The sequence below is a fragment of the Heterodontus francisci genome, chromosome 1, assembly GCF_036365525.1.
Source record: "Heterodontus francisci isolate sHetFra1 chromosome 1, sHetFra1.hap1, whole genome shotgun sequence".
NCBI classification, from domain to species: Eukaryota; Metazoa; Chordata; class Chondrichthyes; order Heterodontiformes; family Heterodontidae; genus Heterodontus; species Heterodontus francisci.
Window position 1 is genome coordinate 180447509 of NC_090371.1, and position 13899 is coordinate 180461407.

Below are 13899 nucleotides of genomic sequence, written 5' to 3' on the forward strand. Positions count from 1 at the left end.
TACCCACATCATTTTTCCCCATTCTCCACCTCCTAATCCTACTTCCTTACAACTGCACTTTCAAAATCCCAACTGTCTAGCTTTTGGCCCTCCATTCACCACAACATTTCTGCAGCTATGGATTGTTAATTGTATGTCAACTGTATAACATATGCAGGTGGAGGGTATTAATTAGTGTCTTATTTGAGTTCTTATAAACATACACTTACTGAAATAAAAACAAGAAATGCTGGAACCACTCAGCAGGTCTGGCAGCATCTGTGGAAAGAGAAGCAGAGTTAACGTTTCGGGTCAGTGACCCTTCATCGGAACTGATTTACTGAGATTGGTGGAGGTTTTTGAGTGAGGAGCTACATATGTGTAATCCTTTTACTCTGGACAATAAATGTGAAACTGAATAAAGATAGCCTCCATATTTATCTTTCCAATACAAGTTTTCTGGAATTTATCAGAACTGGCAAAGGTTAGAAAATAATTAGGTTTTAAGCAAATGAGGGGGGTTGGGGAGGTTGGTGAGGAAGAAAACAAAATGGAAGGTATGTGATAGGGCAAAGGGCAGGAGAGATTAAATAACAATGCTGTCCTGGGACAAAGGCAAAGAGTGTGTTAATGCTTGAGGTGAAAGACAGAGCATTAGTCCAGACAGAGTGTTAATTGCAGAATAATGAGCAGCTGTGTCGACAAGAAAATAGGCACATGGTTAAAAAATGAAATAAAATAAAATAAAAAATATAATAAAATAAAATAAAAAATATATAAAAGGGTCAGTCATGCTCTGAGGTTATTGAACTCAATGTTCAGTCCGCAAGGCTGTTCTTCTTCTTCTTTTTCTTTGGCTTCCTTGTCTCGAGAGACAATGGGTAAGCACCTGGAGGTGGTCAGTGATTTGTGGAGCAGCACCTGGAGTGGCTATAAAGGCCAATTCTAGACTGACAGACTCTTTCACAGGCACTGCATATAAAATTGGTTGTCGGGGCTGTTACACAGTTGGCTCTCCCCTTGTGCTTCTGTCTTTTTTCCTGCCAATTGCTAAGTCTCTTCGACTCGCCACACTTTAGCCCCGCCTTTATGGCTGCCCGCCAGCTCTGGCGATCACTGGCAACTGACTCCCACGACTTGTGAGCAATGAAAGGCACAATTCAGCATCGCGGTGCCTCATCAGACCCCTTTCCTATCCTGAGTGGCGTGAAACAGGGCTGTGTTCTCGCACCTACACTGTTTGGGCTCTTCTTCTCCCTGCTGCTCTCACCCAATGACATGAGTTGGGTTCGGGTCGGGCCGGGCTGCTCTTCCAGGTCTGACCTTCGGGCTCTGCTCGGGTCGTGTCGGGTCCAAGTCGGGCTGTGTCTGGGTCGGACTGGGTCCGGGTTGGACACACACAGCAAGGTAAGTGTTAAAAGTTAAAAATTTACCTGAGCTGCGAGTCCGGGACGTCAAGCAGGGAAACTCTGCGAGACTGCGCAATGAGCGTCTCTGTGATGTCATCACGCTCATGCTGCAGCTTCCGACAGATTGGGAGTCGGAACATTGCGGTGGTCGGGTTGGGATCGGGCTGGGTCGGGCTCGGGGGGGAAAATGGAGGGACTCGGGCCGGGGTTGGGTCCCATGTGAGGTTTTTTTTTTGTCACTTGAGCAGACCTTTAGGGTTACTGGGTGAAGGCATGGGAATGGTACTAGGTGAATTGCTCGTTCAGATCCGTGAGCTGGTGCAAACACAATGGACAGAATGGCCTCCTATTTTATTTATTTAGAGATACAGCACTGAAACAGGTCCTTCAGCCCACCGAGTCTGTGCCGACCAACAACCACCCATTTATACTAACCCTACAGTAATCCCATACCACCTGCCTACACTAGGGGCAATTTACAATGGCCAATTTACCTATCACCTGCAAGTCTTTGGCTGTGGGTGGAAACTGGAGCACCCGGTGAAAACCCACATGGTCACAGGGAGAACTTGCAAACTCCACACAGGCAGTACCCACAATTGAACCCAGGTCCCTGGAGCTGTGAGGCTGCAGTGCTAACCACTGCGCCGCTGTAATAATTTTGTGATTTTATGAAACTGGTGTTGTTCTCCTCAGAGAAGGTTGAGAGGAGATTTGATAGAGGTATTCAGAATCAGGAGAGGTCTAGATGGAGTAAATAGAGAGAAACCGTTCTCATTGGTGGAGGATTGAGAACCAGAGGATATCGATTTCAAGAGATTGGTATAAGAACCAAAGGTAACATGAGGAAAATCTTTTTTACGCAGCGAGTGGCTGTGATCTGGAATGAACAGCCTGAAAGGATGGTGGAGGCAGATTCAATTATGGCTTTCAAAAGGGAATTGGATTAGCGCCTGAAAGGAAAAAAAATGCAGGGCTACGGGGAAAGGGCTGAGGAGTGGGACTAGCTAAATTGCCCTTGCAGAGAGCTGGCATGGGCTTGATGGTCTGAATGGCCCTCTTCTATGCTCTAACCAATCTATAATTCTATATGCACACTGTCCATTGAATATAGTATGTACAGTATATATTTAGTGCCCATTGTATATTTTGCATAGAGTATACATATTGTTTACATTGTGTGTTTATATGAAGTAATATAAATAGGCTAAAGTCTGTATATATAGTGCACATTGTCTATTTTGAGCGGTATATATTGTATACATGGTGTATATATAATATATTCTGTACATATTATACCGTGTCTATATTGCAGACAGTGTTTGTCTGATCACACACTGTGCAGTATATATAGTGCACAACCTGTATTATGTATCACTGGGAGTAGGTGAGTCAGGCGGTTGCTCGGTGTGGCAGCGCCATGACCGGGATCCAGTGAGTGCGCTCGGCTCCGGCGCGATCGGGATCGCTCGCTGGCCGGCGGCCGAGGGCGGCGCTGGTGTGTCTCAGGCTCCGCGCCGCGGTTCTGGGGAGATGTGAGCTCAGCTCGGGCTGGAGGTGAGTCTGAGTGCGGAGTCTGGGACGTGTTCCCCGGCCTGGCAGTTAAGGAAATCCCGAGGCCTGTGGCGCGGGGTCTGAAGTGGAGTTTAAACGTCGCCGGTCGCGCAGAGGGGGATGGCGGTGGCTCTCGGCCCTGGGTTTGTGTAGGGCTCTGTTCCGCGGCTGCAGGGAGCCCTGGGCCCGGCCTTCACTCCTCGGGGCTTTCTGAGAGCCAGTCACTGGGTTATTGTCTGGAGACTCGGAGATTTGTTGGAAATGCTTCCTTTTTGGGGGAGAAGTTTAGGTACAGCGTCCGGTTTTATTTTTATTTTAATGTCTGTCTCGCAATTATAACCTTTGCTGAGGAGCTTGTATAATTTCATTTTTATAGCCAAGAAATTCAATTCATATTGTATCTGAGAAGGAAAAAAAACTTTGTTTTTGAGCAAGGAGTCCGGTTTGCTTGGGCAGTGGGCCCACTTAATGATGAGTTTGTTGTTTTGATTGGTGAGGTCTTGTCGCCTCCTCTGCTTGTTTTGTAAAGAAATTCGTGCAGAAGAGAAAGTATAGAATAAAAAGGAGTGGATATGAACTTCATGCACAACCAGGTAGAGTAGATTGCAGCTTCTTAATGGCATGATTTAGATAACTTTCCATATTTAATTGTTCACCGATTAATACTGTAATAATCAATTTTAGTTGCATCACGTATTGCAGCCTTGTCAACATTGCTTCCTGACTTTAAAGCCTACTGATATTCATTTCACATGAATTATAATTCTTCTAGTTTAGAACCAGTGCTGTTTGAAAATTGAAATTGTAGTGGAGTTCCCCAGGGGTCAGTGTTGGGACCTTTTGCTTTTCCTGATGTATATTAATGATCTAGAGCTTGGTGTACAGGGCACAATTTCAAAGTTTGTGGATGATATGGAACTTGGAAACATTGTGAACTGTGAGGAAGGTAGTGTAGAACTTCAAAAGGACATAGACAAGTTGGTGGAATGGGTGGGCAGATGAAGTTCGAAGTGGGAAGTGATACATTTTGGTTGAAGAACATGGAGAGACAATATAAAGAAAAAGGTACAATTCTAAAGGGGTGCAGGAGCAGAGGGACCTGGGTGCATGTGTGCATAATTCATTGAAGGTGGCAAGACAGGTTGAGAATGGTTAATAAAGCATACAGTATCCAGGGCTTTATTAATAGAGGCATAATGTATAGGAGCAAGGAGGTTATGTTGAACTTGTATAAGGCACTAGTTTGGCCTCAGCTGGAGTGTTGCGTCCAGTTCTGGGCACCACAATTTAAGAAGGATGTGAAGGCGTTGGGGATGATACAGAAAAGATTCATGAGAATGGTTCCAGGAATGAGGAACTTCAATTATGAAGATAGATTGGAGAAGTTGGGACTATTTTCCATGGAGAAGAAAAGTAGTAGTGTGTCTTTTAAAAGCCACAAGGTGGAACTACATTGTCTCACATGATTTGATAGAGGTATTCAAAATGATGAGGGTCTGGACAGAATAGATAGGGAGAAACTGTTCCCAGTCAGAAAAGGATCGAGAACCAGAGGGCACAGATTTAAAGTAATTGTTAAAAGAAGCAAAAATGACATGAGGAAAAACTCCTTCACGCAGCAAGTGGTTAATGTTTGGAATGCACTGCCTGAGTGTGTGGTGGAAGCATTCAAAATGGAATTGGACTGTTATATGAAAATGAAGAATGTGCAGGGTTACGGGGAGGAAGTGGGGGAGCGGCACTAGGCGAATTGCTCATCTGGGGAGCTGGTTGAGACACAATGGGCTGAATGGTCTCCTTCTGCGCTGTACCAATTCTGTGAAATCTATGCAAGATGGTGATGCATGGATGAAGAGTGAAAGTGATAAACCCAGTTTTCCTTAGCACCATGTTTTAAAATGCCCATGCTGTGTGTCTTTCAGCCTACCTAACATTGAAGTCGGTTTTCAGTTCACTGGCATTGTTTTACTAGTAGTCGCCCCGACAAGCAGCTGATAAAGTAACCAGGTGGAAACGTCTTTCAGTCACTCTTGGATAGTTTGGGAGATGCAGAATAATGCATCTTAAAAGTTATTGCTAATTTATTATTTTATGGTGTAACAGTCCTGTCATAAAACATGTCCTTGGTGCTACCTGAATAATGCCGTAGGAGATATCCCCATGTAGTATAACATTATCAGTATTTGTAGCCTTACTGTTCCGGCGTTAGTGTCGCATGTGCAAATTTCAGTATCTCTCCTCATCTCATTTCCCATTAATCTGAGTGAGACACTGCAGTTACACCTTGTGGCTTTTAAAGGACACACAACAAATATTTTTGCAGAAATGTAGACATTAGCAGAATATGCTAAATGTTGCATGATATAATCTTGTCCTTTTTTAGAAAGCAGTCTAGCTACTAACTTGTTGGGAGCAGCACCATGGGAGATTCACTTCTCCATTTAAGTGCATCTGCCTATTGTCACCCAAACAATAAGTCCCTACCATATGGGAAAGAAAGGCTACCCCAAAATGTTTCACATAGGGTATACTTTGGAAGTATACATAAGTAAAATACTGTGGATGCTGGAATTCTGAAATAAATGCAGAAAGGTCTGATGAAAGATCATTGAACATTAGCTCTATTTCTCTGCCCACAGGTGCTGCCAGACCTTCTGAGTATTTCCAGCATTTTTTGTTTTTATTCTGGAAATATACTCTCTATATAATGTAGGGAAAAGTGGCAGCAAATTTGTCCACTTGGTCCCACAGATAGGAATGAGATAAATGACCCAATTGTACTTTTTTATTAGTGATGTTGGTTGAGGATAATTGTTGGCCAGGAGATTGTGAGAACTCTCCAGTTATTCTTCAAATAATGCTGTGGGATATTTATGGCTGTATGAGAGAGCTGAGTTTAAACCCTCATCTGAAATACGTCACCTTAGGTTAGGTCACAGATCAACCATGATCTCATTGAATGGTGGAACAGGCTCAAGGGGCTAAATGGCCTGCTCTTGTTCCTGTGTTTCACTTCAGGAAAGGTTGTTCACCTCAGCTAAAAGTCCTGAAGTCTATAATTTGCAATGTTTCACACCCAAACAATTACATATTAGTTTTCTACTCAACTGCAAGAGCCTAAAAACAGCAAATGGTGATATTGTAGGGGTATGAAAGATCTATATAATGAATTATTTATTTTGAATTCTGAGAAATCAATAGAAATGCAGTGCTTCTCTTTCTTGCTTTCCAGTACAGTAAATAAACACATAGCTGTGTTGATCAACATAAGCTAGATAAACAAATAAGTTACTTTTATAAAGTGTTCAACGGTAAATACTTTACACTGCTTCCATGTTCTTGTACAAAAAAGCAAATTTAATGTTGCCATCCAGCCCTTTGTTCTGTTGATTTTTAGTGAATGTTACCAACTTCATCCAGATCAACTTAAATTTATAGTGTTAAATGTTGAGTCGATAATAACAAAGTGTGACATGTAATATAGGAACAGGAGTATGCCTTCATTCCCTTGAGCCTGTTCCACCATTCAGTGAGACCATAGCTGATCTGTATCTCAACTCCATCCACCTGTCTTGGCCCCATATCCTTTTATACACTTGTCTAGTAAAAATCTTGTGCCTCAGATGTAAAATGATTAATTGAGCTAGCATCAATTGGGAAAGAGTCCTACTCTTTTTCCACCCTTGGATGAAGAAGTGTTTCTTAACTTCTCTCCGGATTTTTGAGGTTGTGTCACCTTGTCCTAGACTCCTCTGCCAGCAGGATACGTTTCTCTGTATCTACCAGAATCCTAAAATCCTCAATCAAACCACCCACTAGCCTTCTATACTATAGGAAATACAAGCCTAATTTATGTAATCTCTCCTCCTAATCTAATCCTTAGAGACCTGGTAACGTTCTGTTGAATCTGTGTTGCACTCCTTGCAGTGTATTCCTTCAATGGTATGGTGCCCAGACTGTACACAGTGCTCCAGATGTGGTACAACCAGTGCTTTGTATAGTTGTAACAAAGCTTCCCGTCCTTTTATACTCCAGCCCCCTTGTTATAAAGGCTAACATTCTATTAGTCTTTTGAATTATTTTTGTACCTGACTACAACATTTTAGTGATCTGTGTATATGGACCCTTAAACCTCTTTGGACCTCCACTGTTCCTAACTTTCACTATTTAAATAGTACTCAAATTTGTTCGTCTATTGGTCCAAGTGACAGACCTCTCACTTGCCTGCATCAGAATTCATCTGCCACAGTTTCACCCATTCACCGAATTATCTCCATGGAATTTTATGTTCCCGTCTGCACGACTTATTTATATCGATTTTAAGAAAGCGTTTGCTAAAGTACCCCATGCAAGGCTGGTTAACAAAATTGAGGCTCAGGGAATAGGGGGGTTAATGTCCAATTGGATCAAAAAATTGCCTTAAGGACAGAAAGCAGTGAGTTGTGGTAAATGGTTGTTCAGATTGGAAGATGGTCGACAGTGGTGTTCTCCAAGGGTCAGTGCAAGGACCACTGCTTTTTTAAATATACATGATTTGGATCTTGGAATACAGAGTGGAATTTCAAAATTTGCCGATGATACCAAACTTGGAGGTGCGGCAAACAGTGAGGATGATCCGAACTGCCTGCAACAGGACATAGCGAGGCTACACCCACGCACTTAACTTATCTATATCCCTTTGCTCTGTGTCTTCCTCACAACTTGCTTTCCTACCTATCAGATCGTCAGCAAATTTGGCTCCAATGCAGTCAGTTCCTTCATCTAAGTCATTATTATAGATTGCAAGACCCCAGCGGTGATCTCTGTGGCACTCCACTAGTTACAGTTTGCCATCCTGCAAATGACCCATTTATCCTGACTCTCTGTTTCTTATTAGTTAGACAATCCTCCATTCATTCCAAAATCTCACCCCCAACTATGAGCTCTTATGCTGTGTAGTAGCCTTTTATGTGGCACCTTATTGAATGCCTTTTGGAAATTGCAATGCACGACATCTACTGGTTCCCCTCTATATACCCTGTATCCTTACATTCCTGGGATGAGGGGTTTGTTTTATGAGGAAAGGTTGAGCAGTTTGGGCCTGTACTCACTGAAGCTCAGAAGATTGAAAGATGATCTTATTGAAATATCTAAGATCCTGAGGGGGCTTGACAGGAGGATGTTCTCCCCCCCCCCCCCCCCCCCCTCCCTTGTGGGTGGAATCTGGAGCTAGGGGGCACAGTTTCAAATTAAGGGATCTCTCACTTAAGACAGAGATTTGGAGGAATTCTTCTCTGAGGCTTGTTAGTCTGTGGAATTCTCTTCCCCAGCAAGCAGTGGAGGCTGAGTCATTGAAAATATTCAAGGCTGAGTTAGAACATAGAACAGTACAGCACAGTACAGGCCCTTCGGCCCACGATGTTGTGCCGACCCTTTAACCTACTCAAAGATCAAACTACTTACATACCCTTCATTCTACTATCATCCATGTACCTATGCAAGAGTCGCTTAAATGTCCCTAATGTATCTGCTTCTACTGCCACCACTGGCAGTGCATTCCACGCACCCACCACTCTCTGTGTAAAGAATCTACCTCTGACATCTCCCCGAAACCTTCCTCCAATCACCTTAAAATTATGCCCCCTGGTGATGGCCCTTTCCGCCCTGGGAAAAAGTCTCTGGCTATCCACTCTATCTATGCCTCTCATCATCTTGTACACCTCTATCAAGTCACCTCTCATCCTTCTTTGCTCCAATGAGAAAAGCCCTAGCTTCCTCAACCTTTCTTCATAAGACATGCCCTCCAGTCCAGGCAGCATCCTGGTAAATCTCCTCTGCACCCTCTCTAAAGCTTCCACATCCTTCCTATAATGAGGCAACCAGAACTGAACACAATATTCCAAGTGTGGTCTAACCAGGGCTTTATAGAGCTGCAGCATAACCTCGCGTCTCTTAAACTCAATCCCCCTGTTAATGAAAGCCAACACACCATACGCCTTCTGAACAACCCTATCAACTTGGGTGGCAACTTTGAGGGATCTATGGACGTGGACCCCAAGATCCCTCTGTTCCTCCACACTGCCAAGAATCCTGTCTTTAAGCCTGTATTCTGCATTCAAATTCGACCTTCCAAAATGAATCACTTCACATTTTTCCTGGTTGAACTCCATCTGCCACTTCTCAGCCCAGCTCTGCATCCTGTCAATGTCCCGTTGCAACCTACAACAGCCCTCCACACTATCCATAACTCCAGCAACCTTTGTGTCATCGACAAACTTACTAACCCAGCCTTCCACTTCCTCATCCAAGTCATTTATAAAAATCACAAAGAGCAGAGGTCCCAGAACAGATCCTTGCGGAACACCACTGGTCACCGAGCTCCATGCTGAATACTTTCCATCTACTACCACACTCTGTCTTCTATGGGCCAGCCAATTCTGTATCCAGACAGCCAAATTTCCCTGTGTCCCATGCCTCCTTACTTTCTGAATGAGCCTACCATGGGGAACCTTATCAAACGCCTTGCTAAAATCCATATCCACCACATCCACTGCTCTTCCTTCATCAATGTGTTTTGTCACATCCTCAAAGAATTCAGTAAGGCTTGTGAGGCATGACCTGCCCCTCACAAAGCCATGCTGACTATCTCTAATCAAACTATGCTTTTCCAAATAATCATAAATCCTGTCTCTCAGAATCCTCTCCAATAATTTGCCCACCACCGACGTAAGACTGACTGGTCTGTAATTCCCAGGGTTATCCCTATTCCCTTTCTTGAACAAGGGAATAACATTTGCCACCCTCCAATCATCTGGTACTGCTCCAGTGGACAGTGAGGACGCAAAGATCATCGCCAAAGGCGCGGCAATCTCTTCCCTCGCTTCCCGTAATAACCTTGGGTATATCCCGTCTGGCCCCGGGGACTTATCTATCCTCATGTCTTTCAAAATTTCCTGCACATCCTCCTTAACATCAACCTGCATATCAGCCTGTTTCACGCTGTCCTCACAAAAGACAAGGTCCCTCTCACTAGTGAATACTGAAGCAAAGTATTCATTTAAGGACCTTCCCTACCTCCTCCGACTCCAGGCACAAGTTCCCTCCACTATCTGTGATCGGCCCTACCCTCACTCTGGCCATCCTCTTGTTCCTCACATAATTGTAGAACGCCTTGGGATTTTCCTTAATCCTACCCGCCAAGACTTTTTCATGTCCCCTTCTAGCTCTCCTAAGTCCATTCTTCAGTTCCTTCCTGGCTACCTTGTAACCCTCCAGAGCCTTGTCTGATCCTTGCTTCCTCAACCTTAAGTAAGCTTCCTTCTTCCTCTTGGCTAGCTGTTCCACATCTCTTGTCATCCAAGGTTCCTTCACCCTACCATCCCTTCCTTGCCTCATCGGGACAAACCTATCCAGCAGTCGCAGCAAGTGCTCCCTAAACAACCTCCACATTTCTGTCGTGCATTTCCCTGAGAACATCTGTTCCCAATTTTAAGCTCCCCAGTTCCTGCCTAATAGCATTGTAATTCCCCCTCCCCCAATTAAATATTTTCCCATCCCGTCTGCTCCTATCCCTCTCCATGATTATAGTAAAGGTCAGGGAGTTGTGATCACTATCACCGAAATGCTCTCCCACCGAGAGACCTGCCACCTGGCCTGGTTCGTTGCCAAGCACCAAATCCAACATAGCCTCCCCTCTAGTCGGCCTATCTACATATTGAGTCAGGAAACCTTCCTGGACACACCTGACAAAATCTGCTCCATCCAAACTATTTGCACGAAGGAGGTTCCAATCAATATTAGGGAAGTTGAAGTCACCCATGACAACAACCCTGTTACTTCTGCACCTTTCCAAAATCTGCCTCCCAATCTGTTCCTCCGTGTCTCTGTTGCTATTGAGGAGTCTATAGAAAACTCCCAATAAAGTGACTGCTCCTTTCCTGTTTCTGACTTCCACCCATACTGACTCAGTAGACAAACCCTCCTCGACGACCTCCCTTTCTGCAGCTGTGATACTATCCCTGATTAGCAATGCCACTCCCCCACCTCTTTGACCTCCCTCCCTATTCCTTTTGAAACATCTAAACCCCGGAACATCCAACATCCATTCCTGCCCCTGTGATATCCAAGTCTCCGTAATGGCCACAACATCGTAGCTCCAAGTACTGATCCATGCTCTATGTTCATCACCCTTATTCCTGACACTTCTTGCGTTAAAATAGACACACTTCAACACATCATACTGGCTGCAACTTTGCCCTGTCAACTGTCTAACCTTCCTCACAGACTCTCTGCACTCTGTATCTGCCTGTTCAACATCTACCCCATCCCCTGATCCGTAGCTCCGGTTCCCATCCCCCTGCCAAACTAGTTTAAACCTTCCCGAAGAGCTCTAGCAAACCTCCCGCCCAGGATATTGGTGCCCCTCCAATTCAGATGCAACCCGTCCTTCTTGTACAGGTCCCACCTTCCCCAGAAGGTATCCCAATGGTCCACATATCTGAAGCCCTCCCTCCTACACCAGCTCTGTAGCCACGTGTTCAGCTGCACTCGCTCTCTGTTTCTAGCCTCACTAGCACGTGGCACCGGTATCAATCCTGAGATTACTACTCTGCTCGTCCTGCCTTTCAGCTTCCAACCTAACTCCCTATATTCGCTTTTCAGGTCCTCATCCCTTTTCCTAGCTATGTGATTGGTACCAATGTGTACCACGACTTCTGGCTGCTCCCCCACCCCCTTAAGAATCCTGTAGACTCGATCCGAGACATCCCTGACCCTGGCACCCGGGAGGCAACATACCATCCGGGAGTCTCGTTCGCGACCACAGAATCTCCTGTCTGTTCCTCTAACCATTGAATCTCCTATCACTATCTCTCTCCTATTCTCCCCCCCTTCCCTTCTGAGCCACAGAGCCAGGCTCAGTGCCAGAGACCTGGCCGCTGTGGTTTTCCCCTGGTAGGTCCCCCCCCCCCCCACCCCAACAGTATCCAACACTGTATACTTATTATTGAGGGGAACGGCCACAGGGGATCCCTGCACTGTGTGCCTATTCCCTTTCCCTCCCCTGACGGTCACCCAGCTACCTTTATCCTGTAACTTAGGTGTCACTACTTCCCTATAACTGCTCTCTATCACCCCCTCAGCCTCCCGAATAATCCGAAGTTCATCCAGCTCCAGTTCCCTAACGCAGTCTGTGAGGAGCTGGAGTTGGGTGCACTTCTCGCAGGTGAAGTCAGCAGGGACACAAGTGGTGACCCTTACCTCCCACATCCTGCAAGAGGAGCATGCAACTGCCCTAGCTTCCATCCCCTCTGCTCTAAATTGACTAAAGAGATTTTAAAAAAGGAAAACCTTACCTTACCAAACCCTCCACACAAGAGTCCTTTTTTTTGGTTAGAGGAGGAGGATGGGTGGGAGACACTACACGTGTAGTGTTTCGGGTTTAGCCACTGCCCGAATATATAAGTTCACTTACCCAGCAGTCCCCGTGTCCGCGTCCGCCGAATCATGAGGTAAGTACTTTATAGCTCAACTTACCTTCCCGGCTGCCCCCTGGCTCGTGCTCTCACCGCTCCCGCTGCTCAAAATTAGTTAGGCAGATTTTGATTGACAAGGGAGTCCAGGGTTATGGGAGCATACCTTATATCCTCAAATAACTCTTAATAAATTTGTCAAACAGGATTTCCCTTTCACAAAGCCATGTTGACTCTGCCTAATTATATTGTGATTTTCTAGATGTCCTGCTACTACCTCTTTAAAAATGGATTCTAGCATTTTCCCAATGACAGACATTGGGAAACTATAGGCCAGTTAGTCTGCTTGCTGTCTCTTTCCTTTCTTGAACAGAGATGTTATATTTGCGGTTTTCCAATCTACTGGGACCTTTCCAGAATTAGGGAATTTTGGAAGATTAAAACCATCTACTATGACTGACTGCAAACACTTGGTTTAAGACCTTCAGATGCAGGCCATCAGGTCCAGTGGACTTGTTGGCCTTTAATCCCATTAGTATTCCCTTTACTTTAAGTTCCTCCTTCCCTTTTGCCTCTTGATTTCCTACGATTCTTTGGATGCTTTTTGTGTCTTCTACTTGTTCAAAGCCTCTGCCATTTTCTTGTTCCCCATTATTAATTCCCTGGTCTCACCCTCTAAGGGAACAATGCTCACTATAGCTACTCTTCCTTTTTATATATTTGTAGAAGCTTTTACTATCTGTTTTTCTATTTCTTGTTAGCTTTCTCTCATACTCCAATTTCTCCCTGTTTATTTTTAATCATCCTTTGCTGGTGTCTAAAATGTTCTCAATTTTCTGACCTACCACTAATCTTCATAGCATTTACACCTTTTCTTTCAATTTGATGCCACGTTTAACTTCCTTAGCCACGGATGGTGAACCCTTCTGGTCGTGTCTTCCTCGGTGGAATATATCTTTGATGAGAGTTATGAAATATCACCTCAAATGTCTGCCATTGCTTCTTTACTGTCTTGCCTTTAACCTATTTTCCCAGTTCACTTTAGCCAACTCTCTCTCCATGCCCTTGTAATAGCGTTTTTATTTAAGACTAAGACACTAGTTATGGGCCCTCATTTTTCGACATCAAGCAGAATGTGAAATTTATCATGCATGATCCCTGTTGCTTAGAGGATACCATGTGGCTTTAATTAATCCTGTCTCCTTATATATTACCAGGTCCAAAGTAGCCTGGCGCCTAGTAGGTTCCAGAACGTAGTATTAGAAACTGTCCCAAATACACTGCGTGAGCTGAACCTCCAGGCTTCCTTTACCAATTTGATTTGTCCAATCGATATGAAGATTAAAATCACTCATGATTATTGCCATACCTTTCTTGCAAGCCCCCATTATTGATGTATGCTCTGTCCTACTTTGTAGCTGCTGTTGGAGGCCTATAAACTACTACCACCAGTGACTTCTTTCCTTTGCTATTTCTCATCTCTACCCAAACTGATTCTGCATCTTGAT

At 44.5% G+C, this 13899-nt stretch overlaps 1 protein-coding gene across 3 annotated transcripts in view; it reads left to right on the top strand.

Moving 5' to 3' along the window:
* The first annotated feature begins 2755 nt into the window (after positions 1 to 2755).
* cnot6l (CCR4-NOT transcription complex, subunit 6-like) overlaps positions 2756 to 13899 on the top strand; it is a 121814-nt gene continuing 110670 nt past the window's right edge. Inside the window, exon 1 of one of the 3 annotated variants that reach the window (XM_068039193.1) lies at positions 2756 to 2945. Coding sequence is in view for 2 of the 3 variants with exons in the window: in XM_068039184.1 (XP_067895285.1) it covers positions 3204 to 3231 (28 nt within the window). In the remaining variant the exon portion in view is untranslated. Of the gene's footprint in view, positions 2946 to 3033; positions 3232 to 13899 lie in introns of those variants that run through there. The other 2 variants (XM_068039184.1, XM_068039204.1) reach the window with 2 other exon arrangements.